Source organism: Maniola hyperantus, chromosome 1, assembly GCF_902806685.2.
Source record: "Maniola hyperantus chromosome 1, iAphHyp1.2, whole genome shotgun sequence".
Taxonomy (NCBI): Eukaryota; Metazoa; Arthropoda; class Insecta; order Lepidoptera; family Nymphalidae; genus Maniola; species Maniola hyperantus.
The window spans coordinates 13,507,652-13,532,245 of NC_048536.1; the positions used below are offsets into that span (position 1 = coordinate 13,507,652).

At 35.5% G+C, this 24,594-nt stretch overlaps 3 protein-coding genes, 1 long non-coding RNA gene, 2 other non-coding genes and 1 pseudogene across 8 annotated transcripts; 4 read left to right on the plus strand and 3 right to left on the minus strand.

Moving 5' to 3' along the window:
• Positions 1-4,206: 4,206 nt before the first annotated feature.
• On the plus strand, positions 4,207-6,522 carry LOC138402312 (uncharacterized; annotated as a pseudogene).
• Prosalpha4 (proteasome alpha4 subunit) lies at positions 6,480-7,624 on the minus strand. Its single transcript, XM_034968477.2, has 3 exons — positions 7,444-7,624; positions 6,898-7,368; positions 6,480-6,693 (listed from the first exon to the last, which is right to left on the minus strand). Exons 1-3 carry the CDS (start codon positions 7,543-7,545, stop codon positions 6,517-6,519), a joined length of 750 nt encoding a protein of 249 aa, XP_034824368.1. The 5' UTR covers positions 7,546-7,624; the 3' UTR covers positions 6,480-6,516.
• Positions 7,625-8,938: 1,314 nt separating this feature from the next.
• Positions 8,939-11,340, plus strand: LOC117986418 (coiled-coil domain-containing protein 43-like). Its single transcript, XM_069498492.1, has 4 exons — positions 8,939-9,128; positions 9,206-9,424; positions 9,684-9,829; positions 10,595-11,340. The coding sequence occupies exons 1-4, from the start codon at positions 8,964-8,966 to the stop codon at positions 10,665-10,667; spliced, it is 603 nt and encodes a 200-aa protein (XP_069354593.1). The 5' UTR covers positions 8,939-8,963; the 3' UTR covers positions 10,668-11,340.
• A 46-nt stretch (positions 11,341-11,386) lies between these two features.
• Positions 11,387-13,647, minus strand: LOC117982678 (secretion-regulating guanine nucleotide exchange factor). 3 transcript variants are annotated; one of them, XM_069498488.1, is made up of 4 exons: positions 13,467-13,647; positions 12,956-13,139; positions 12,290-12,781; positions 11,387-12,031 (listed from the first exon to the last, which is right to left on the minus strand). In XM_069498488.1, exons 1-4 carry the CDS (start codon positions 13,476-13,478, stop codon positions 11,772-11,774), a joined length of 948 nt encoding a protein of 315 aa, XP_069354589.1. In that variant the 5' UTR covers positions 13,479-13,647; the 3' UTR covers positions 11,387-11,771. The 3 variants fall into 3 exon arrangements, with proteins under 3 accessions (XP_069354589.1, XP_069354587.1, XP_034824946.1); XM_069498486.1 differs by having other exon boundaries at positions 12,908-13,139; XM_034969055.2 differs by having other exon boundaries at positions 12,290-13,139.
• Positions 13,648-17,757: 4,110 nt separating this feature from the next.
• Positions 17,758-23,841, minus strand: LOC138402403 (uncharacterized). Its single transcript, XR_011236779.1, has 3 exons — positions 23,708-23,841; positions 22,702-22,915; positions 17,758-18,300 (listed from the first exon to the last, which is right to left on the minus strand). It is a non-coding gene; the product is annotated as an uncharacterized lncRNA (long non-coding RNA).
• Positions 20,145-20,216, plus strand: TRNAP-UGG (transfer RNA proline (anticodon UGG)). The gene has a single exon. It is a non-coding gene; the product is annotated as a tRNA-Pro (tRNA).
• TRNAP-AGG (transfer RNA proline (anticodon AGG)) lies at positions 20,841-20,912 on the plus strand. The gene has a single exon. It is a non-coding gene; the product is annotated as a tRNA-Pro (tRNA).
• Positions 23,842-24,594: the final 753 nt, after the last annotated feature.

Below are 24,594 nucleotides of genomic sequence, written 5' to 3' on the forward strand. Positions count from 1 at the left end.
ACCTCCTAAGCCACAAAATCCATCAACAAGTAAAGCTAAAGATGCCAACTTTACACTTTCACTAATGCAGATTGAAACGAATGAAACAGTAAATGTAATTGAAAGAGATGATGAGAATTGGTATGTCGACAATGGTGCAACTAGCCATGTCTCTTGTTGCAATGACATATTTTCTACATTTCAATATTTTACTAATAACCAATCGGTTACAACTGCAAATGGCGCTAAAATACAAGCTATCGGTAAAGGTACAGTTGATATAATAGCAGACGTTCATGGACAGCAAGAATATATAAGGCTTTGTGACGTATGGTATGTACCTGAAATAAAAAGAAATTTATTTTCTGTTCTTGCCGCACAAGACAAACTTGAGGACAGTGTCTTTATATCTGAAAGAGAATCGTGTATGTTGAAAGTAAAAGGAAAAATTAATTTAATTGGAAAACGCGTTAAAAATGGAGGTCTGTATAAGTTAAATATACAAGCAATTAAAAGACAAACTCCTGAATTGAACACTGTATCTAATGATAATATCCTACAACTGTATCACGAACGATTTTGTCACCAGAATAAAAGACATGTAAAACTTTTGTTAGAAAAGGAACTTGGTATCAAAGTAAAACTCGATTCTCAATTATGCACAGGATGTGTCTATGGTAAAACACACAGATGTAAATTTGGAACAAGAGAAAGAGCTAAAGTACCAGGAGAGATTATACATACTGATGTGTGTGGTCCGTTCCCAAATTCTTTCAGTAAATTTCGCTATTTTGTACTTTTTAAAGATGATTACAGCAAGTATCGTCAAATTTATTTTATCAAAAACAAGTTTGAAGTTAAAGATAAGCTTGTACAGATGATTAATGAAACAAAGACTGCTGGTCATGTAATAAAAACAATTCTCAGCGATAATGGTGGAGAATTTCATAACGAGGCTGTAGAAAATATTTTAAAGTCTCATGGTATTCAGCAAAGATTGATAATGCCATATACACCAGAGCAAAATGGGTGTTGTGAAAGAGATAACAGAACTTTAGTTGAGGCTGCTCGTACTATGATGCATGCTCATGAAGAACTTCCACTTGCTTGTTGGTCAGAGCTTGTCAACACTGCTGCTTATGTTCTGAACAGAACTGGACCGACTTCTACAGAAGGTAAATCACCATTTGAGTTATGGTTTGGACAAAAACCATCCATTAAACATTTAAGGATAATTGGTAGTGAATGTTACGCTCACGTTCCAAAACAAAAGCGAACAAAACTCTCCAAAAAAGCCGATAAATGTATTCTCATTGGTTATGATGGTAATGATGGTTACAGATTACTGGGCTGTGATAATAACGGCAATGTTAAATTAATCAGATCGAGGGATGTAACATTTAATGAGTCGATTATTAGATCAATTGGATTAGATTCAGATGCAACTGAAGCAGATGAACAAAGTATAGAAATTCACTTCCCTAAGACTAATGAAAATCATCCAATGTTCAATGCAAGGGAGGATGTATTACAAGATGATGCTGTTTCTAGTATGCCTCAAACATTGAATGCTCCAGATTCAAGCTCACATGAAGTAATTCCCACTTCGTCGACTAATGGAAATGAAATCATCAGTCAAAATGAAGACGAGTCTAATGAATCATATGTTACTCCTAATTCCTCTGATTCTGAGGATGAAGAAATTCCTGAAACAAGAACTCTTCGAGATAGATCTATACTAAGACCACCAGTGCGATTCGATGACTATTTTATATCTACTGTTGTAAATGATTTAGGCGAACCTGAAACATATAAACAAGCTATAAATAGTTCTGAAAAAGCTGAATGGTTGAAAGCTATGGAAAGTGAGCTAAATTCTCTGAAAGAGAATAAAACTTGGATACTTGTGGATAAACCGAAAGACAGAAAGCTTATTTCTTGTAAATGGATCTATAAAAAGAAGACCAATGCTGATGGAAGCCTCGACAAATATAAAGCTAGACTTGTAGCAAGAGGTTATACTCAGGAGAAGGGAATTGATTATGAGGAAACATTTAGCCCTGTTGCTAGAATCTCAACTATTAGGTCAATTTTAAGCATCGCTGCAAACGAAGGACTATCTCTCTTACAGTTTGATGTAACAACTGCCTTTTTGAATGGTTTATTAGAAGAAGATATCTATATGAAACAACCAGAAGGCTATAGTGATGGCACAAATAAAGTCTGTAAATTGAAGAGAAGTCTATACGGGCTTAAACAGGCTCCCAGATGTTGGAACAAATGTATTGTCGACTATCTGAAAAATATTGGCTTTAAACAATGTGACACAGATCCATGTTTGTTTATTAGAAATCGACGAGGCAATAAAATTATTCTAGCGCTCTATGTTGATGATGGACTTGTTGCATCAACAAATCAGAAAGATTCTGAGAAGTTTATAGCTGAATTGAGAAGTAGGTTCAAGATAACCACTAAACCAGCTAATTACTTTCTTGGTTTAGAACTTTCTAGTGATAAACATGGTGGAATTGTAGTTTCACAAAAGCATTATGCTCAAAAGCTACTAGAACGCTTTGGGATGAGTGACTGTAAAGCAGTCAATACTCCAATTATTAAAGAAGCTCATACAGATTCTGAAAAGGAGAATGATGTTAAGTTTCCTTATAGAGAAGCTGTTGGTGCATTAGCATACTTGATGACAGCAAGCAGACCAGATATATCGTACGCTGTAAGTTTTGTATCCAGGTCACTTGCTAATCCCACTACAGAAGACGTACAAAAGGTCAAGCGCATTTTTCGTTACATCAAAGGAACAATAGATTTTGGAATTGTATATAAGAAAGATTACAAGTCTGGAATCTTAGAATGTTATAGTGACGCAGATCACGGTGGAGATCCAAACACAGGACGCTCTACATCTGGAATTCTGTGTATGTATGCTGGAGGAGTAATTGCTTGGGCAAGTCGGAAGCAAACATCAGTAGCAATTTCGAGTACTGAAGCGGAGCTCGTAGCAGCTAGTGAAGCAGCTCGTGAAATTGTATGGCTTAAGAGACTGTTTAATGAAGTTACCAAATTAAAAGAAATTCCCAAGCTGCAAATTGATAATGATGCAGCTATAAAAATTTCTCAAAATCCAGAGCTTCATCGACGTACGAAACATATTGCTTTAAGACATTTTTATGTCAGAGAATTAGTTTCAGAAAATGATCTTGAAGTCAAATATGTTCCCACAGAATATCAATGTGCAGATATTCTAACTAAGCCTATCCATAAGCCTAGACTTATGTTTATTTGTAAGTTAATCGGCTTGGTGACATAAATTTCTCAAAACGGGAGGATGTTAAAGAAGGTTTTGTATTAATTTATGTGTCACACTGGCTGTCTATTTTATTCTAATTCTTTTTAAAATTTGAAATGTCACTCTAACATGTCCTATAATAAAAATATGTTTTCTCAAAGTATATTATTTATTTAATTGAATTTTATCGATCCTAAAACGAAGATTTTCTCATCTCGACCTGTCGCGTACTATAGGTTGAAAACTGGACGACCTTCAACCACCTTGGTTGAAGGTCATCTCTGGCTACCAAGGGTAAATAGATGTCATGAGTTGAGCTGCGATCGTGTGGACAACTGTTTGCCCATTGGGCTGCGCCATTTAGTTTCCGTCGACCACTACGGTGTTTTGTTTTTATTTTTTCTTTCTCACTTAAACTTAGATGTTAATGCATTATAAGTCCCGCAAATTGCTATTGCACGTGGCCGCCATTTTAGTGACGTCAGCATTAGACTGAAGTTTCGAGCTGATGGGATATATTTTTTGCTTTAATATACGTCAAAATGACGTCTTCCGATGTTAATGAGACATGGTTCCAGCGCAATAGCAATTTGCGGGAATTATACAAATTTTATGAAATTTTGAAAAATTAAGCCATGTTTCGAAATGTAGCTGTTAAAACTCTATTAGTATTTAGTAACTAGTGTATACTGTATATATACACTGAAAAGTCGATCCAACCATACTACTGTGTAGACTGGGGTCCAGTTTGATTGATGCATCCAAGGTTCTGGTTCCTCTATTGGTGGTTGGTTCCGATCATGTAAATGCCTTTTAAGCTCACCGTTTTTAATGTGACAGAAATCCTCAGCCATAGACCTAGACCTGAGCAGTAATCCGGACCATAGAGTAAGATTGCCTTCAGCCGCCATTACAGCACATTACAGCGCGAGTTTCAATTCTGCTCAATTTTGGGCCTAAAATTTCATTTATTTTATAATTATAAATAATTTGCATAATTTTCTTAAATGCAGGAGGCAAAGAATATTATTAATCAAATGCGTTTTCCGCAAAAGCTTTCGTATATGCTAGACTTGGGGACAGACGCGATATTATGGGGTGGAACGGGTCGTACAATTTTGTTGAATTACAAAATTCTTCAGAACTATTTACAGTGCGATCATTCAATATTCAAAACTACTAACATTTCAAGTTTCATCAGGCAGTTGAACTTGTATGGGTTTCGCAAAGTTACTTCTCATCTCCAAGACCCTTTGTGTAATTCTAGTAATCCTTATATGCACGAGTTTATTCACGATAACTTTCAATACGGAAGACCTGAGTTATTGAATAAAATTACCAGAAAAGCCTTGACAGTGAAAAAAACTTTTAAACTAAAAGTATGTTCCTAGTAACTAGTTAGGTATATAAATACGAATAAGATTAAGTTATCATAATCTGTTTAACTCCTTTTAGACCTCCATTGATCAATTGGTATGCATTTCTCCTTTGCAAAAGGCACGCCGGGCGTTGCGCATAGCATTACAAAAGGCAGCCCAGGATTTACTTGTCTTGAACTCTGCAAAATCAGAATCGAAATCTGGATGTGACGGTAATTTTATACACACATTTAAATTAATTTGGCCTATACAATACCTGAAAATCAGTTGTCGTTCTGGACAGGATTTGGCACTTAAATCTGTCTGTTATTGCACGTTAAAACATGTTTTTATTATTACTATTAGATGGTTGTGCATCATTAGTTCACTCAAGTTGGTGTACATTACTTTCTGCAGCATACTGTTTACATTTTTGGTGGCAAAGTTTAGCTATTGAAAGGAAAGGTAATGTAAGGAAGTTTTTTAAACAGGCAAACTTAGTTTTTTCCTTATTGTTTCAGATGTTTGTGAGGATTACTGTGAAGATGAAGAAAAAGAAGTTGGATATGTGGAAATAACAAAGAATACAGTTATCAATACTTCAAATGAACTGACACAACCAGGTTCTTTCCCAATTTCTTCCTATATTTTATATTTTAGTTTTTTGCCTTTCCTTATCCTCTTCCATTTATTATTATTTCACATTCCATACAGATCCCATCCACATATTAAAACCTGAAAGCTGCAATGATGATAAATATGGGTAAGTAAATCCACATGGATATTAATGTCAGTCTATACAATCCCCAGCAGGAAATATTGCACATCAACATTTAGAAAGAGATTTCTGCTTTGTAGAGCGTTATCTCTGTCACTCATACCTATGCAATGTTTCATCTGTCAAACAATTTTTTTTATTAAATAGTACAATAGAATATTTTAACCAAATTAAGTCATACTGTGTTTCCCCAGGATAAAGCATTTACCTCAAGAAGGTCTTATAGATTTTTCTGTTGATGCATGCCGTCAGAACAATATTCCTGCATCTGAACAATTCTTAAGCATGCCAGACCTTGATGGACAAAATGAAGATACTACCGGTGTTGAGTTGCTAGCAGAGTTTTATATTGACAGTGAAACAGACCAAGGCATTGTAATAAACTCGAATGAAAGTCAGCCAGAATGCAATTCTTTAAATTGTGTTTTGCCTTCAGTGAGTAATGAACACAATGATGATGTTTTAATGTTGGAGGTAAATTATATTTTTATATATTATTCTATTGACATGAGGATTGCTTTAACAGCATTTTTAAATAACTTGATAGATAAAGCTAAAAGACATTTTAGATTAGACTCAAATCATTAGACCTTTACTAATATATATTTATGCATATTTTTAAGGTTTTTTTAAGTGATAAGTTTTTCTGTATGTATATACTATATATAGTTTTTTTTGTTGTATTGACCTGTAAATTTAAAAGGTGGGGTGGGGTATATGCAACATGCATATTTTTAAAAACTTATCCAATTTCTTATGCTCTTCTTCCTCTTTTAAATACTCATCGGCTCCCCTAATTTTCAATGTATTACATAAATTACATTAGTGTTACTTATGCTTATTATTTTCTTTGAATTACAGAAAAATAATGAAGATATAAGTCACTATAATAGTGAATGGGAGCAAATATTGAACGATATGATGTCTAATAGAAATTCTAACCAAGAAGTCTCAAATTTTCGGGAACTCTACTCTCAGATCTATCAAACTATGAATTTGTTGAATTCATAATTATTTTGATTTATTTTATTTATTCTTTTGGATAGAAATGAAGTAACGCTAGTAATTTCTGCCATGTATTAAAGTAATATAAAAGTATCTCATTTTTTCTGCTTTTTCTTCTCAGCTTCTTCTTCCTTCTCCTTTTCAATGACAGACACATAGGAGTTAATGGTGTCCAAGTCCAACATTTGCATAGGTTGATTGCGTCTCATCACTGCTATTTCTAAGTTTTTCTGGCCAGATTGAACAACTTCCAGCAGTGCACGAATTGCAAGCTGCAAATATTATAAACTTTACTAAGAGTTCATATATATTTTTTAAATTTTAATTTATTAAAAAAAGCATCTTTTATTGCTATAATATAAGTTTATGCCATATCAAGTACTGTTTAACAGATAAATAATAATTATTTATTATATTACTTAATGAACCCATTGGATAGTTTTGAACTTTCAGGAAAATAAAAATGTGATAAATACCTTAACTGCACCATTCTCGGAAGCAACCTCTTCTGCAGTGTAATTTTTTTCCAAAAATTCACGTACAGTTTTTGCCGAACGACCAGTGGCATTAGCTTTCCATTCATAATAAATGCCAGAGGGTTCAGTTTGGAACAAGTGTGGAAAACCATCATAGTCAAAACCTCCAATGAGACAAGATATCCCAAATGGACGTCTTCCATTACTCTGGGTATACTTTTGCTTGAGGCTTGCAATATATCTAGTGATGTATTCTAATGTAACCGGGTCTTCTACTGTTAGTTTATGAGATTGACACTCAATTTGAGCGCGGTTTATGAGAATACGCGCGTCTGCAGTCAAGCCAGCAAAGGCCATAACAACGTGATCATCCAACAAGCAAATTTTTCTTACGGTCCTTTCTTCTTGAAGCTTTGCGACAGATTTTTTTTCCACACCTAATACAACAACATCCTTACCTCTGACGCCGACCTGTAAATAATAGTTTTATTTGATTTAAAATGCTCCATAAACTAGATTTTTGAAAAACAATTTGCAAAGACTTACCGCGGTCGACCCTTTGCGTACGGCTTCTTGTGCGTACTCTACTTGTAATAAATGGCCGTCCGGAGAAAAAACAGTAATAGCTCTATCATATCTAGCCGACATTTTTCTTATTTAAATAATTTCTTTCTTTCTTTGAATTTGCTTAGTAATCAACCTAACAGGGAACGAACAATCATAGACAATAAAATGACGAGCAGATTATAAAGAAAACAAATAGGTTTATAGAATACTACGTCTATGATCTATGGTGAGTGATTATTATGCTGGCTCCACATGCTTGCGACAAACAGCAAACACCACAGCGTACTTTTTATACGTCAGTGTTTGCCGTTTGGCTTGCCTGCCAATCAGATCACACAACATTTTTGCTGTCAACGGGAGCTCACCCGTTGACAGCAAAAATACCAGCGGGGCGATTGTCTAAAACCTGCATCAATCATTATTACAATCTCAATAGTTCTGATTGGCTGAATTTGTGCGATTCTTGTTGCAACAATGAGCAACAATGCATTGTGGCCAACAGTGAGCGAGCATTAACCAATCAGAGATGATTGCGATCGTGACATTGTAGCTGTCAAACAACCGCGGTAGAGCCACAGTAGGGCGATTGTCCAATAGTGATCGAGCATTAACCAATCAGAGACGACTGCGATCGTGACATTGTAGCTGTCAAACAACCGCGGTAGGGCCTACACGCTTGTCACTGCTTGTTGTTTGCTGTTTGTCGCAAGCATGTGGGAGAGCATAATGGCAGCAAACCTACTCTAACGCATTTTTACTCTTTAGGCGCTGTTTTAACTTTTTGTATCAAATTTCATGTCACAAGGACGATTTTATTGATTTATCATGGGATTTATGGATTTTAGCACAATTTTAGTCATAGAGATACAGTGCGACAAGGCTCTCTTGGCACTTGAATGACATTGACAGGGGGGCGCTGTTAGAGAACAAAGACAGACTGTTGTACTACGAAGTACCTAGTACTTAGAAATTCTTTGGGCAGACTATTCCTATAGGGAAGACTTGACGGCAAAGTTAGTTCCGATTTTCACCACGCGCCAAGATAGCCTTGTCGCACTGTAGTGTAATGTACAATTCATCCAAAGAGTAAATGTATAATTCATCCAAGTAAAGGAACGTTTGCTTTCTCATTCACACTAAAAAGAGAGCACAGATAAAGTTACTAATGTGATAAACAGAGACGCAGCTAACCTATTTTTTGTCCCTTACCGTGTAACCGATTTTTTTTCAAGAATACATACAAGAAATGCAACTTTAGTTGCAAAACAAACTTTGAGAATTCGTGGCGTAATTGTATTTCTCATTAGTTATTTACTTGCTTTTTACAGACTTGTACGTATGGATGGGACCATAGAGGATGGGACGGATGGTGCTCTATGGTCGGTGCTTGTCAACCGTCTTTTTTCGGTGTTGTCAACCATAGTTTTCTTATATTTATATGATTTATATTTACAAAGTACTCTGTGTCTGTGATCATTGTCTGACAAAAGATTGTCAACATGGCGGCTGCGGTGAGCGAATTTGAGCCATGGTTGATTGATAAATTAAAATCATTAAAAACAGACGAAGGCGTATTTGGGTCTTACATATCTGGTATTTTGGAAAGCGAAGATTCGATAGATGAGAAGAAAGATGCTTTAGAAGGCATACTATCTGAGATTGTGGTATGTTATTTACATAGCTAGTTTGTGGTTAGAATATTTTATTTTCTGAATAAAATAAAATCTCTAATTACTTACAGGAAAGAGATATATCAGTTCACGTTAACGAAATTATAGATAAATGGGAACTCTGTAAGCCTAAAGAAGAAATACCAAAACCTAAAGATGTAGATATTCAGTTGACTAAATTGTTAGAATCTCAATCACTAGCAACTACTAGCCGACGGGAGTATACTGACGAAGAGAAAAAAATACGTGAAGCAATATTATCTCAATATAGTCAGCTCTCTGATAATGAGGTAAGAAGAAACATGTACACTAATTTTCTTCATTATATGTACACTGTCCTTACAGGTAGCCCTAATGCGAAAATGAAATGAATAGTATAAGTAGTAAATACATGATTTTGAGCTAGAAATATAAATAAATTTTCTTGAGCTAAGGAGGAACTTTCAGTTTCATTTCTGGGCACTTCTTCACTCTGGGCTGGGTTCCGCACTTAAACGTTTCCGTGTGTTGTGCGTATTTCTGGGCACTTAAATACATTTAAATTTGCAGGAAGATCAAGAGAAAGAAGAGGTGCCAGATTGCCAAGATTTAGTCAAAAACACAAATGCTTTAGATGTCGCTGCTGCTGCTAGGGAACGTAGAGAGCAGGGTCGACTTGAGGCTCAACGTAAAAAAGAGAGAGACAAGGAAGACAGGTAAAGATTTTATATGTATTCTTATAGTAAAAGTTAATGTGTTTGTTACATATCATACATTTGTACATTGCTCCTCATATTGTCATGAATGTTTCTGACATAGTATCATCAACATGCAATAGGTGGAGGCATGCTATATATATGGTTATTAGCTAGTATAATAAAACATGAATTCTCAGCATATTTATTTAAAAACTAGCTGATGCCAGCAACTTCATACATGTGGGTTTAGATTTTTAAAAATCCTGTGGAATCCTTTGATTTTCCGGGATAAAAAGTAGCCTATGGCACTCTCCTGGTCTTGAACTATACCCATGCAAAAAATCACGTCGATCCGTTGCAACGTGATTGAAGGACAAACCAATAAACCAACAAACAAACACACTTTCGCATTTATAATATGGGTAGTGATTAAAAAAATGTAATATTAGGTACTTTTTTAAATACTAGATGATGCCTGCGTCCAAGTGGATTCAACTTTTTAAAAATCCTGTGGGAAATCTTCAATTTTCCAAGACAAAAAGTAGCCTATGGCCCTCCCTGGGATGCAAGCTTTCTCCATACCAAATTTTGTCCAAATTAGTGAAACAGATGGGCTGTGAAAAGCTAGCAGACAAAAAGACACACTTTCACATTTATAATATTAGTATGGATATCTGAACATAATATCTTTTAAAGTGTGTACAACTAAATGGCAAGATCAAGTTTTGACAACAACTGGCATCTTGTGTATTTTGAGTTAAACATCATCTTTTTTTATTCCAGAGAGAAGCAGAAGGCATTAAAAGAAGAGAAAAAAGAAAAGCGCAAAACACAAAAAGGGGAAAGAAAGAGGTAGCAATATTAACAGTCTGAAACCAAATAAGCCACCTAAGCAGACAGATTTGCTAACACTGAATGATAGCCACCAAGCTTATTTGACATTGGTTGGTTATAATTTTTCATAGAAAGCCTTCAATAGATTAAAAATAAATGTCAAATAAGCTTGGTGGCTATCATTCAGTGTTAGACAGTAGACACTGAGTTAGCAAATCACCCTGCTGAGCTTGCATTTATAAAGATCTAAATTGTCTTTTAAAGTAGTCATTAATCACTACATTATATTATTGGTCTTTTGGAGATATTTAATTTTTAAATTTATTTTCAGTGAAAAGTAGCACAATATTCTTATACTATAGTATATAAATATTTAAATGTCAAATAAATCACCAATTTGGATGAAAGGTACAGAATTGGCATATTGGCAATGGGCATAGTCTACTTTTATTCCAGAAAATTAATGAGTTTGCACAGGATTTTTAATAAACCTTAACCCAGGTGTATGAAGTTGTGGGCATCATCTAGTAATTTATATATTTAAGTGATACTTATTTTAATTAATATTCCATTGCTTTCTACTAATTTGTAATTTAAAATTTCTTTCTAGTTTGTAGCTGCAAACAATGTAGCTGATCTTTATTATGTTTCAGTGTTTTGTATTTAAAATTCAAATAAAAATGTATTTGAACCAGTATTGTTGTATAAATAATTTAAGTTAAATGAACATCACAGCACTTTTTTTTAAAATTTGTATTGATAACCTGTATTGCAATATATTACACAATAATATCAACATAACCTTATGTATAATATTATATTTGAATAGAGGAAGGAAATGGCATCAACATATTTTCTTGTGATAGATGTTATTTTATAATTTTCAGAATATTATATTATGTATTCTTTTCTATATTTATTATGAAGGAAAAGGTTCTATTGAAGCGAATGTTAGATATTTTGGCTAAAATATAATAAGTTAACAAATGCTGCGATGAAATGGCCGTATGAGTGAGCGAGAGTGAGCTTAGTTTTGCCGACAGAACTTTCGTTGGGTGGCCTGCTGCAGCTTTTGAGTTTTATTATTATTATAGTATTATACCATCATGAACCTTAATTAAGTTTACTATTCACTTGCTAGTGGAGCATCAGTTTCATTCTCATTAACATCTGTAGTAAAAAAGTTATGGGCACCCCCTGCATAGATTTTTGTAATATTGATTGTGTTTTCTGTTGACACTCTAGTTGGAAGGAATACATTATTTTCTTTTAGGTCTGTGCCAGTGTTGGCATGTTCATTCCAGCCCCAAGCCCACAGTGTGTTGTCATCAGCTAAACATAAAGTGTGTTCTGAACCTATAGCAATGTCTTTTACTCTCCTGTTATCTGCAAATAAAATCCCAATAATAATTTATAATTTAAATAGTCATTGGGGCCGATTCTTTAGTACACAATCTCTAAACTAAACTAAATTAACAGGTCTAAATCTAGTGCTTTCCTTTTCCGCAAGCAACATTATGAAAGGGATAGCAATAGATTTAGATTATTTTAGTTTAGTTTAGAGATTGTGTACAAAGGAATTAGCCACATTATCTTAAATGGTTTGATTATTTATTCTGTGTATAGAAGTTTTGTTTTATTTACCTGGTAAAGTTACATGAAAGATTTTTCCTGAATGATAATTTATGTTCCCCAGTTGGCCACAGTTATTTTTCCCCCAAGTCAGTAGGAAACCATCCTGAAGCCAAAGTAGAAAGTGAGTCCAGCCACTAATTAGTTTTTTAACATTTTGTTTCACATCTATATCAATTTTTTCTGGCTTGAAAATGTGTCTATACTTATCAGACTTCAATAGTAACTGTTGATATCTGTTATCGCCCCACACATACAGTGTCTTTTCTTCATTACACCATGCTACTGTATGGTTCTGTCCACATGCTATGTGTGATATATTGGTTAACAATGGTACTTTTTTAAATCTATCACTATGTAAAACATCATGACCCAAGCCTAGCTGGCCGTGCCTGCCACAGCCTGTTGTCCATACTTCACCTTTTGAATTTATAATCGCTGTATGCCTTAACCCCATTGACACGGAGCATGCATTAACATGCAATCTAGTAGGATTCACTTCATCTGGAAAGTAATTTTTTGGTAAACCTAGCTGGCCGTGACTGTTTGAGCCCCATACAAATAAAAAATGGTCATCTGTAACACCACAACTGAAATCCCAACCGCATGCTATATTAGTGAAGTGTATACCACTTAATGACCAAACTCGCTGAAATATGTGCGATTCTTTTTCGTAACCTAATTGCTTTCTGGAATTCCATCCGCATGAGAAGAGTTTTCCTTCAGCATCTAACAGCAATGAATGACCACCACCACAGGCAATTTGTTTTGTGGCCCTCTCACATTCTGTTGTCACTTCAATGGGCTTTTCCACTTGTTCACTGGTCAAATTAATACCTAGCTGGCCATGTGAGTTAGCACCCTATAAATCAATAATTAATGTTATCAATATATTTATTATGAACTAGCTAATGCCCGCGACTTCGTCCGCGTGGACTACACAAATTTCAAACCCCTATTTCACCCCGTTAGAGGTTGAATTTTCAAAAAATCCTTCCTTCTTAGCGGATGCCTACGTCATAATAGCTACCTGCATGCCAAATTTCAGCCCAATCCGTTCAATAGTTTGAGCTGTGCTTTGATAGATCAGTCAGTCAGTCACCTTTTTCTTTTATATATTTAGAAGATATCTAAAAAGATAAGGTAGATGATAATAATATTATATTATGGTAAAAAATGAGTTTCTTACCCAACACCACATAATAACAATGAAAAACTACAAGAGTTTTAATATATCAGCAAAAATTTATTAAAGAGGTAAGTACTTATTTAAAACTATGCTGAAAATTGAAAGTTAGCAAAACTAAACTATAAAAAAACAACCTAAATATATATTTTAAATGTTAAATGACGTTTCGTGTGTTGCCTGTTTTAACGGCTCTTTAATAGTGATGTGGTGCAATCGATAGGTACTTACCGATAAATTACCGGTAGGTATTAAAGATGGGCGTTATTGGCTATTTACGGCAACGGTTAATCAACAGTTACTTAGTTTCAATACCGATATTGTTAACCGTTGCCGAATATCGGTATCAGAGTTGTGTTTCAACTAATTTAATATGCGCAACGCGCAGCGGTTTCCGTAGTAGTAACTAAGCTAGCTGCCGTATCAATACCGTCTGTATAGCTAGCGCGCGCATATTCACTAAAATAAAACCAATTTTACTTTCATGAATATCGTGAAGTAATCACAACCTTAAGTTCATAGCAGTAAAGTTTAATTTGATCATTGACATAGGTCAAACTATAGTGGACGCCTGCACGAATAGTTTGCCACAGTCCAGTTAACCAAAAACATTTCATAAAGATTGATAAACCAAAGAGGACCTTATCTCTATTACTCTAAGGCTAACTGTATTTAGAATGATAGATCAAAGTGTAATGGACAAGTACTTGTACAGTTAAGCCTTAGCGTAATAGAGATAAGGTCGGCTTTGGTTTACCAAGTTCTTAGTTACTAAGCCGGTAGCCAATAACCGCTCCTTCTCAGCTTTCAGTGAAAGAAAGAAAGAGAAGGCATAATTATTGCGTTTCTAGTTACCCAAAAACCAAACAATGCATTGTCGGTTGCCAGTTGGCAGTGTTGCGTTGTCAGGTGGTTCGTCATAGATGATAACTGAAAACCGTTGCTAGCTACGACAATAACGCTATGGTACGCTATAGGCACGGCAGCGGTTTTCAGTTAAGTTAAGCTATAGCGGACACATGTCTAGTAGGTATGTACGAGTAAACAAAATGTGTTGAAAATAATTTCAATTCAAATGAAATAACTATGAGCTGATTATCTATTTACGAGGTTTTCATACTATACATAATATATATACATAAAAAATATTGATATATTGGCATACTAGACCAATATATTTATACATTTCGACATCGATGTATCGATATTTTTATAAATCTTGCATCCCTAAACCTACAATCACAGACCCTAGAATCGAACCTAAAAACCTCAGACTTGGAATATACATTCGTGCCTCAGACACGCCTCAGACGACATATCTATGCCTCAGATAAAAACAAACGTGAGGTAGTCACGAAAACAAATCAATGTCAATGACACTGTCATGACAATGTCATTGTCAATTAATAAACTTTTTAAACTAATGTCTCTGGATTCTTGTTCGTAAGAATATTCAAACAAGAACAAAAGGGACACTTGACGGCGTAGATAGAGTAATAAAGGTAGATACAGGGAACGTTTGCTTTCTCATTCACACTAAAAAGAGAGCATAGATAAAGTTACTAATGTGATAAACAGAGACGCAGCTAACCTATTTTTTGTCACTTATCGTGTAACTGATTTTTTTCAAGAATACATATAACTTACATACAAGGCATGCAACTTTAGTTGCGAAACAAACTTTGAGAATTCGTGGCGTAATTGTATTTCTTATGAGTTATTTACCTGGTTTCACATAAAAAACGTTTAATACAAATATTGTTGATCGGTTAATACAAATATTGACTACTAAACAATGGTAATAATATTGTCGTGTTGTTTGTCGTTACGTCGTGCTATCGTTATCTCATACGCGGTTTCACAGTACTTAAATCTACCAATTATTCTATCTACGCTTGACGGCAACGTTAGTTCCAATTTTCGCCACGCGCCAAGATAGCCTTGTCGCACTGTACCTACGATTTGCGCCGTATAGGTATACCTACCTATCTCTGCCGCTATGGTCTCAATATATTTCACTACCTACGCCCATAGGTTTAGTAGCGAAAAAATAATTCTAAGCCTATGCGGTATGCCTACGCCATTCCACCTTTAGGGAATTTTGTACGAAATACAATATAAATACATACTTAAGATAGGGTCATGTCACAAAGCCTAAGTCCATCTAGATTAATTATTGGTCTCGCTCCGCTCTTAAGTCTGACCGATCCTAAATATTTTAATACTTATCCGCAGTGTACCTACGTCCTAGTTCCTACGGACTATTAATTTATTAATAAAATATGTCTGCGAGGCGAAATGAATTTTTTACGCGGACTGGCCCTCAGAAGCTCGCGTCGCTTCTTCATTTTTAGGATTCCGTACCCAAAGGGTGAATTGGAGCTCTATCATTGTTACTCTACTGTCTGTCTGTCACGGGTCTCTAGCTCGTAGACTTAGAATTAGAAATTCAATTAAATTTTTTTTCAGGGGCAATTCATAGTATGAAAAAGGAGTCGGAAAAATTTTTTTTCGCTACCATGTGGGGTATCATTGCCTATAAAAAAGTTCCCGGTAAATTTCGAAACATTCCCGAGGAACGCCGTATTTCCCTGGAATTCCCGATTGCCTTGTCCTGGTACGAAACCCTAGTGTGACTGTAACAACGAGCGAGCCGACTCTTTCGCAGTGGGTGACATGCAACCAGTGTTTCCAAGTTACAATAGATCTTGTAGACCGTAGCTTGATATTATGCAAATTGCAAACGATATCAATGTAAAGGTAATTGGTAAATGGTAATTGGTAAGGCAATTTTAGGGCCATCAATGTTTTTATATTGACAGAATAATATAGATCATAATACAATATAACGAACAAGTGACAACCCTATTCCTAGTGCAATTTAAACGGTCAACGCTCGCTCTACATCTCCACAGCTTTTATTCCGCTGCGGTTTTTCAAAAGGTAAACTAAGATGCCTCCGGCTGAGGTCGTTGTACGACCAGAAAGTGGCGTAGGAAACGAGGTGAAGTGGGAATGTTTAATGTTGAGGTAAATTAAAAACGAAGCCGGTGCAATTTTCATAATTTCCTCAATGATGTACCTACCTACCTAGGTAAGTACTATTATGGTTTTAAAAAGCATTATTATATTATTCTCTATTAAATAATATATAAAAAAAACCCACTTAGGCTGAGTACTGGAGATGACATGACTGTTGACTGTTTAGTCGACCAGTGAAAAAATCGGTCAAGTGCGAGTTAAACTCGCACACAATGGGTTCCGACTTCCGTACCATCGTACTCGTACAAGAAGTAACACTTTATTTATTTAGAATTTTCATGGTGGCCACTTTGAAATTTTTGTTATTTGTTGTTGTAATTAGTTTATTAGTGGCAATAGAAATACATATTCTGTGAAAATTTCAAGTCTCTGCATATTACGACATAGGTACAACCCGCTGACAGACGGACGGTAGGATAATAGCCCTAATTAAAAGTAATAGTAAACGCCCTCCAGCACGATGGACCGACGATATAAAGAGGCTGGCGGGAAGTGACTGGATGAGGAAGGCTGAGGACCGGGTGTGGTGGCGCTCTTTAGGGAAGGCCTATGTCCAACAGTGGACGTCCACAGGCTGATGATGATGATGATGATGATGAATAGTAATAAATACGGAACCCTAAAAATGATCATAAACGAAATCATCCTATGGATGATATTGAAGATAAAGCAATTATATAAGGTAGGTAGATGTTTCCTATGTTTTTATATTTATAAATAAATCATTATCACGATTCCTTTATCTGAACGTGATTTGCATTTTTCCCGCGAAGATAAAGAGTTTTGCCTCCCTAAAATGTAAATTTCGGTTCTCTTCAGAATTAAAAGTTCACGCTTGATTGTATTTCCACGGCGAAACGCGGACCGAATTCTAAAATATTCGCTAGCTGTAGCTTGTAATGAAATTTTAGGTTTACGAACCATGAAAATATATTACTTTATCATTGTTCTGCTCACGTTGCTTTTCTACTGTTCATTTATGTTAATAATTATTATATTGTTCACTATAGTTTAATTAGTCTGGCATTTCGCAATTGGTCAGCGTCGTGGACTATGCATGTGGGCACCTATCCTATACTTTCCTATATATATGACGACACGAACCAGTATTGTTGTATAAATAATTTAAGTTAAATGAACATCACAGCACTTTTTTTTTAAATTTGTATTGATAACCTGTATTGCAATATATTACACAATAATATCAACATAACCTTATGTATAATATTATATTTGAATAGAGGAAGGAAATGGCATCAACATATTTTCTTGTGATAGATGTTATTTTATAATTTTCAGAATATTATATGTATTCTTTTCTATATTTATTATGAAGGAAAAGGTTCTATTGAAGCGAATGTTAGATATTTTGGCTAAAATATAATAAGTTAACAAATGCTGCGATGAAATGGCCGTATGAGTGAGCGAGAGTGAGCTTAGTTTTGCCGACAGAACTTTCGTTGGGTGGCCTGCTGCAGCTTTTGAGTTTTATTATTATTATAGTATTATACCATCATGAACCTTAATTAAGTTTACTATTCACTTGCTAGTGGAGCATCAGTTTCATTCTCATTAACATCTGTAGTAAAAAAGTTATGGGCACCCCCTGCATAGATTTTTGTAATATTGATTGTGTTTTCTGTTGACACTCTAGTTGGAAGGAATACATTATTTTCTTTTAGGTCTGTGCCAGTGTTGGCATGTTCATTCCAGCCCCAAGCCCACAGTGTGTTGTCATCAGCTAAACATAAAGTGTGTTCTGAACCTATAGCAATGTCTTTTACTCTCCTGTTATCTGCAAATAAAATCCCAATAATAATTTATAATTTAAATAGTCATTGGGGCCGATTCTTTAGTACACAATCTCTAAACTAAACTAAATTGTCAGGTCTAAATCTAGTGCTATCCTTTTCCGCAGGAAGCATTGTGAAAAAGATGTAAGATGTGGAAAAGCAATAGATTTAGACCACTAATTTTTGTTTAGTTTAGAGATTAGATAGATAGTCACAGTGAACATTTTTCCAATAGCATAAACCAATTCTTTTTGTTTAAATTACCTAGGTTTAAAATCAACACGTCATCAATGATGTGATTAGGTCCACAGAGATTTAAAATCCGATTTTACCTCCAAAGGCAACATCGGATTATAAAACTATGTGGACCTAATCCACGAAAAACCATTATGCGCATATATGACACATGAAATCTCATTTCCTTTTGGAGAAAAATGGACCATGAGATGAAATCGCTTACAGTTTCTGTGTGCACTTACAGGCACTTACCTACCTAACCTACCTACATACGTAGAAATTGTGAGTTATGAAGTGCTACGAATGGCTACGAATGATATTAAGCAAGCTTTTTTATAAGGCAAAAGAAATGCACAGTACCTAGGTTTGATTTTTTTTTAATTTGATTTTTACGAATATTTCACAAACAAAATATCAAACACGTGGTTTTTTAATTCATAATACTTAGGCACAGGCTTGACCACAATCACACGGAAAGTGATGATGTGGCGTAAGATGAGAGTTTACCTGGAAGGTGCCTATTTTATATCCGGATTACTATGTATGTGTAATGTGTATGCGTGCGTATGTGTGTGTGTCTGTGTGCGCGTGTGGGTGTGCGCATGTGGTTACATATATTTCTGTTACAGTGATAGATTTATTATCATAAAAATTTATGACAATCAGGAAGCGTAAAATTTTATCAATTCTGAATAAATAATTTGAGTTTGAGTTGAGTTTGTGTTTGAGTTTATCACTGGTTACAGTAGGTACAGTCAAAGGTCAAAACTAGTTTAGCACTGCACGGCACGGTTGTGCGCACATCTGACTGTTTGTGTGGCGTGTTTATGGTGTTTATAGAAAAAAGTCATAAGTACGACTGGTTTTTGATGCAATCGTTTTGCGGAATTGCTACTCGAATTCTGAGGCCGACCGTACACCTGAGTGTCAACTTTAGCTTCAGGAACTCTCAGCTATGGTTCCCAGTGCACTAATAATTATATTCTAAGCGAGTTAGAGTTCTCGTTTTATGTGAATTATGCTTAAAGCTCTTATCTCTCTGTAAGTCTGTACCCTCCCGAGAGCCAGTAATTACTACCGTAGGCTCTGGTAATTGTCTCGAGATTTGGGTCTTATTTTTAAGAATTTTCCCTCTTGTGCGTTAAGTAGGTACTTTTCAAATGCTCCCTAAAGTTTATGAAATTCATTATGTAAATTAACATCTGCATTTTGTTTGCAAAAAGTTTCAATGCCCGGATCTGGCTAATTAGGGCTTTTGAAACTTTTAATTAGAAGAATACACCTTATAGACTTGGAAGCTTTAAAGGCCAGACCTTCGTTATTTTATAGGTAGGTATATAATATACCTACCAAGTCGGGTATCATAATATGAAAGTGCTTTTACTAGTAGGTACATACTACATTCTGAAACAGATTTTCATTTATTTTTATGCATAATAGTTTTTGATATATCGTGCAAAATGTCGAAAAAATACGACGGCTGAAGCGTCGTCGGTGCGCGAGTCTGACTCCCACTTTGCCGGTTTTTTTTATTATGTTACGAAAAGGTTATTCACCAGTTTAAAAAGTGAATGTACTCTGAATCGCAATTTTAACATCAACTTCAAGCGGCTCGTTGGTCTAGGGGTATGATTCTCGCTTTGGGTGCGAGAGGTCCCGGGTTCAAATCCCGGACGAGCCCTCTTTTTAATTTAGTTTTTGTTTTTATAATGAAAGCGATAAAGAGTGAATAACAAGGATATTTTTATTGATATAGCTAAAGTTAATAAAAAGTAATGTACTTAGGTAAGGTATCTACCTAATAAACTTATGAAATGTTTTGTGCAACAAATTATTTCAATCATGATAACAATTCTGATAAAGTACGCGCAAAACACTTCGACATTTAGAAGGAAATAGCAGATTTGTAGAGCATTGTTCCAGTCATTGAGACCGACAAACCTTCATATAGGTGTGACTGACAGAGACAACGCTCTACAACGTCGAAATGTCATTCTACAGGCCGATGTAGGTAGGTACATTACTTTCTGTCGCGTACTGTACTTACTTAGCTCCACAGCTTAGTTAAATTTGAAATTGCATATAGTTTGCGCATTTTGCTGAGGATTAAATATAATTACTTACAAAAACCAGCCCAGAAGCGATTTGTTTTTGTACAATGCGCAGTCGTACGCCGCATGTTCAGATTGTACTACATACCTACCTACTTGTTTTGTGAAGTATACTTTATCGATAAGTGAAAGTATTAAAAAGTTCAATGCTTACTTAAAAAATTGGATTATTTTTTTCGTCCAAATCGGCAGTTGGCTCGTTGGTCTAGGGGTATGATTTTCGCTTAGGGTGCGAGAGGTCCCGGGTTCAAATCCCGGACGAGCCCAAATCTTTTTTGACTAATTAATCAATTTTGATATATTTGGTTGATATTTTGTATAATTTAAGGCTGGGTTAGATTTTAATTATTATGATTATAATTATTAGTCGTTATTAATTTATGAACTGTGTGTAGTTGTATATAAAATGTTATAGGTACCTACCTACCTACCTACCTACCTACTTTGATAGGCAGTCTGTTGCTCCTTTACAAAAAATGTTAGCAAAAACTCTAATAATCTCTATCTTATGCAAAAACTATTTTTAAAAAGCTATAAGTAAAAATAAATTATTATTTTATAGCAGGTATGTAGTGTACTTAAGTTACGTAAGCTGTGATAGCCTAGTGGTTAGGACGTCCGCCTGCTAATCGGAGGTCGGGGGTTCGATCCCAGGCACGTACCTACAAATTTTCGGAGGTATGTACGTTTTAAGCAATTAAATATCACTTGCTTTAACGGTGAAGGAAAACATCGTGAGGAAACTTGCATGCCTAAGAGTTCTCCATAATGTTCTCAAAGGCGTGTGAAGTCTACCAATCCGCACATGGCCAGCGTGGTAGACTATGGCCAGACCCTTCTCACTCTGAGAGGAGACCCGTGCTCTGTTGTGAGCCGGCGATGGGTTGATCATGATGATGATGATGATGTACTTATTTGTTTGTGTAATATTTAGCAATAATATTATTGTGGTCCGCCTTCCTTCAGTTTATTTATTTAGTTTATACACAAGGTAGAGATCTCTACCCACCAGAAGCCCTACTACTTACATATGTTAGAACATAAACTTAGAAAATACAGAGGTATTTTTAAAATTAACAAGATCTAGTTATCTGACGTTTATTCTATAAGGGCACAGTAATACCTACTCAGATATATTAGATATGTCTATACTCTCTCATATAAGCTGTGGTAGCCTAGTGGTTAGGACGTCCGCCTTCTAATCGGAGGTCGGGGGTTCGATCCCGGGCACGCACCTCTAACTTTTCGGAGTTATGTGCGTTTTAATTAATTAAATATCACTTGCTTTACCGCTGAAGGAAAACATCGTGAGGAAACCTGCATGCCTGAGAGTTCTCCATAATGTTCTCAAAGGTGTGTGAAGTCTACCAATCCGCACATGGCCAGCGTGGTAGACTATGGTCTAATAATTCTAGGTATGGGTATAATAATTCTCAAGGTTGGTTGAATAAATTATTAATAAAATAATTTAATTGCGAAATCAAGGAGTGCAATAATTATTAAGGAAGGGCCTTTGTCAGTCAAACAGACTGAGTAACCAAGTTCTAAATAATTAAGGTCAAAGCCATGTCAGAACAAACGAAATCCGCCATAGAATTAATTAAACGAGATGTCCATTTTCCCTTTCTTATTGGTTTAGTGAAATGAGAATCCTCTTCTTTAATAAAAGACAAGTGTCAGAAGTCAGAACCAACGATACGATGCGCCGTCCTTAATTTTGTGGTCTATCCACGGATAGATGTTAGTAAAATACTCTCTCAAGACTCTCTCTGTTATGTTGTAATCCGACACAAAAATGACAGAGACGAAAATCTAATTTTGAGTCACCAACCAATCACAAACATGTTTTGAAAACCATTCCAAATTCAATTCGAAAATGTTTTCGGAAAACGTCCAAAAGCCGGTGCGGGCGAGTGCGGGTGACGTGTCATCTCAACCTGTCCTGTTCCCTAGGAACCCTTATAGGATCACTTCGTTGTCTGTCTATGTCTCTGTCCGTGCGGGGCACAGTCCGTAATTAACTTGCAATGTTCGACATATAAGTGTTAGGTATACCTTGTACGACGGTTCCGTACTTGACCGGGTTTCTAACTATACACATCAAAAATATCAACGGGCATTCGAACGCGAGTAACTTGGCAACAGAGGGAGTTTTTGTTGTGCTCCAAGCATTCATCCTTGTCTGTTTCTGGTAGTACCCTCTCCCAAGGGCAAGCTCTGCTCTTTATACACACGCCACGACCCCGAGCGCAGTTCTTCCATAAACCATCTGAAATTTAATTTTCATTTCTATTTCCTCTCAACAGCTATTGAATAAATTGGGGTCCCCAGAAACAGTGGTCTCAAGGCATAATAGAAGTGGTTGGAAGAGATTGGATGTAGGTATGCTGCCCAAAACAGGTAAAAGTGGAAAGGAATGGAGGAAGCTTTCACTCAGACTTTGGGATCCATCAAAGACTAACACGCTAACAAACTAACACTAACTTATAATCTATTTACTAAAACGACTAACAAATAAGTATATGAAGTTTGTAAAATATAAATAAGTAACCACATGTACAGATTGAAATATAAAGCTTAATTATTATTACCTATTGAATAAATTGTTTACGTTCCTTTTTATTCATTTATTTGCCTGTAAACAAAAACTGTAAAAACGCGAAGTCGTCGGGGGTTCAATCCCGGGCCTCTAACTTTTCGGACTTACGTGTGTTTTAAGCGATTATAATGCTTTAATGGTGAAGAATAACATCGTGAGGAAACCTGCATGCTTGTGAGGTCTCTAGATACCTACCTAGTATCTAATTATAATATTTCCGGAGGTGTGTGAAGTCAGCCAATCCGCCAGCGTGGCCGTGGCCAGCTTGTTGGATTAAGGGGAAACCCCTTCTCATTCTGAGAGGAGTAGGTGAATTTTTTGGAAATAAAAAAATTAATATTCATAATTCAAAAGAATTATATAAATGTTAGCAAATACCTACAATAATTAATTATCATAAGCAATATATTTTCTTAGCTAAGTATTATTATACGTGTAGGTAAAATAAACACTAATCTCTACCATTAGAACGTCTTGAATATAATTGAATATTTTCTCTGAGATTCTTTAAATCCTTCTGATAACATAAAATGCGCAGAAAAAAACACATTAAATACACGAATAAGAAATATAAACGTGAAACGTAACACTTCGACATGTTTACCAACTTAAATTAATCAATGGTACCTACGTGAAAAGCCTAATCAGGAGGAACGAATCGTTTACTATGCCTTTTATTAGTGTATGGTTACCATATTGTTATTAACTATAGCGATACACTGGATTTCAAGAAATGCAAAACCACAGACGTTTTGCTTACTACTCGGTGTGCAAAACTTTTCGGTTAATTCGAAACGTGGTAGAAAAATTTACTTCTGATGCTGGGCTCTCACACACAGAGGTATAAAAACAATGCTTATCAACTCTAGTTAAATACCTCAATTCAAATTTTTAGGGTTCCGTATGTGAAAGGTGCCAACGGGACTCCTCCGCTGTCCGTCCGTGGGTACGGTCTGTCAGTCCTGTCATCAATTTTTGATTTATCGTGTAAAATGACAAAAAAGTACGGGACTCTCGGTGCGCGGGTCTGACTCGCACTTGGCCGGTTTTTATAAAATAAACATCATCAAAATTATTCCTGGTTGGCTTTTATTGGGTTAGTTCGCATAATTTACCGCACAAATAACGTTCAATTCAATGTTTACAAAAACACATCATCAATTTAAATTAAATAAAACAAACCATATTTTATGTCGCATACGCAATCATGGCAATTACTGTGTAAACAGTTTTTGAATCAAGCCAATCAATATGGAAACAAAATTCATTTGAATATATCGTCCATGCGTCCATGTATGCAGGGCCGGCCCGTAACTATAAATGCCAACTAGGCAACCACCTAGGGCGAT

What these genes read in the sequence shown, in the direction of transcription:
- Prosalpha4 (XM_034968477.2), bottom strand. Translation starts at nt 7,545, where the DNA reads ATGTCGGCTAGATATGATAGAGCTATTACTGTTTTTTCTCCGGACGGC. An exon ending in TACGCAAAGGGTCGACCGCG is followed by an intron (nt 7,369 to 7,443) that starts GTAAGTCTTTGC and finishes TATTATTTACAG; the next exon opens with GTCGGCGTCAGAGGTAAGGA. An exon ending in CCGAGAATGGTGCAGTTAAG is followed by an intron (nt 6,694 to 6,897) that starts GTATTTATCACA and finishes TAATATTTGCAG; the next exon opens with CTTGCAATTCGTGCACTGCT.
- LOC117982678 (XM_034969055.2), bottom strand. An exon ending in CTTTCATGTAACTTTACCAG is followed by an intron (nt 12,032 to 12,289) that starts GTAAATAAAACA and finishes TTTTATTTGCAG; the next exon opens with ATAACAGGAGAGTAAAAGAC.
- LOC117986418 (XM_069498492.1), top strand. Translation starts at nt 8,964, where the DNA reads ATGGCGGCTGCGGTGAGCGAATTTGAGCCATGGTTGATTGATAAATTA. An exon ending in GTCAGCTCTCTGATAATGAG is followed by an intron (nt 9,425 to 9,683) that starts GTAAGAAGAAAC and finishes TTAAATTTGCAG; the next exon opens with GAAGATCAAGAGAAAGAAGA. An exon ending in GAGAGAGACAAGGAAGACAG is followed by an intron (nt 9,830 to 10,594) that starts GTAAAGATTTTA and finishes TTTTTATTCCAG; the next exon opens with AGAGAAGCAGAAGGCATTAA.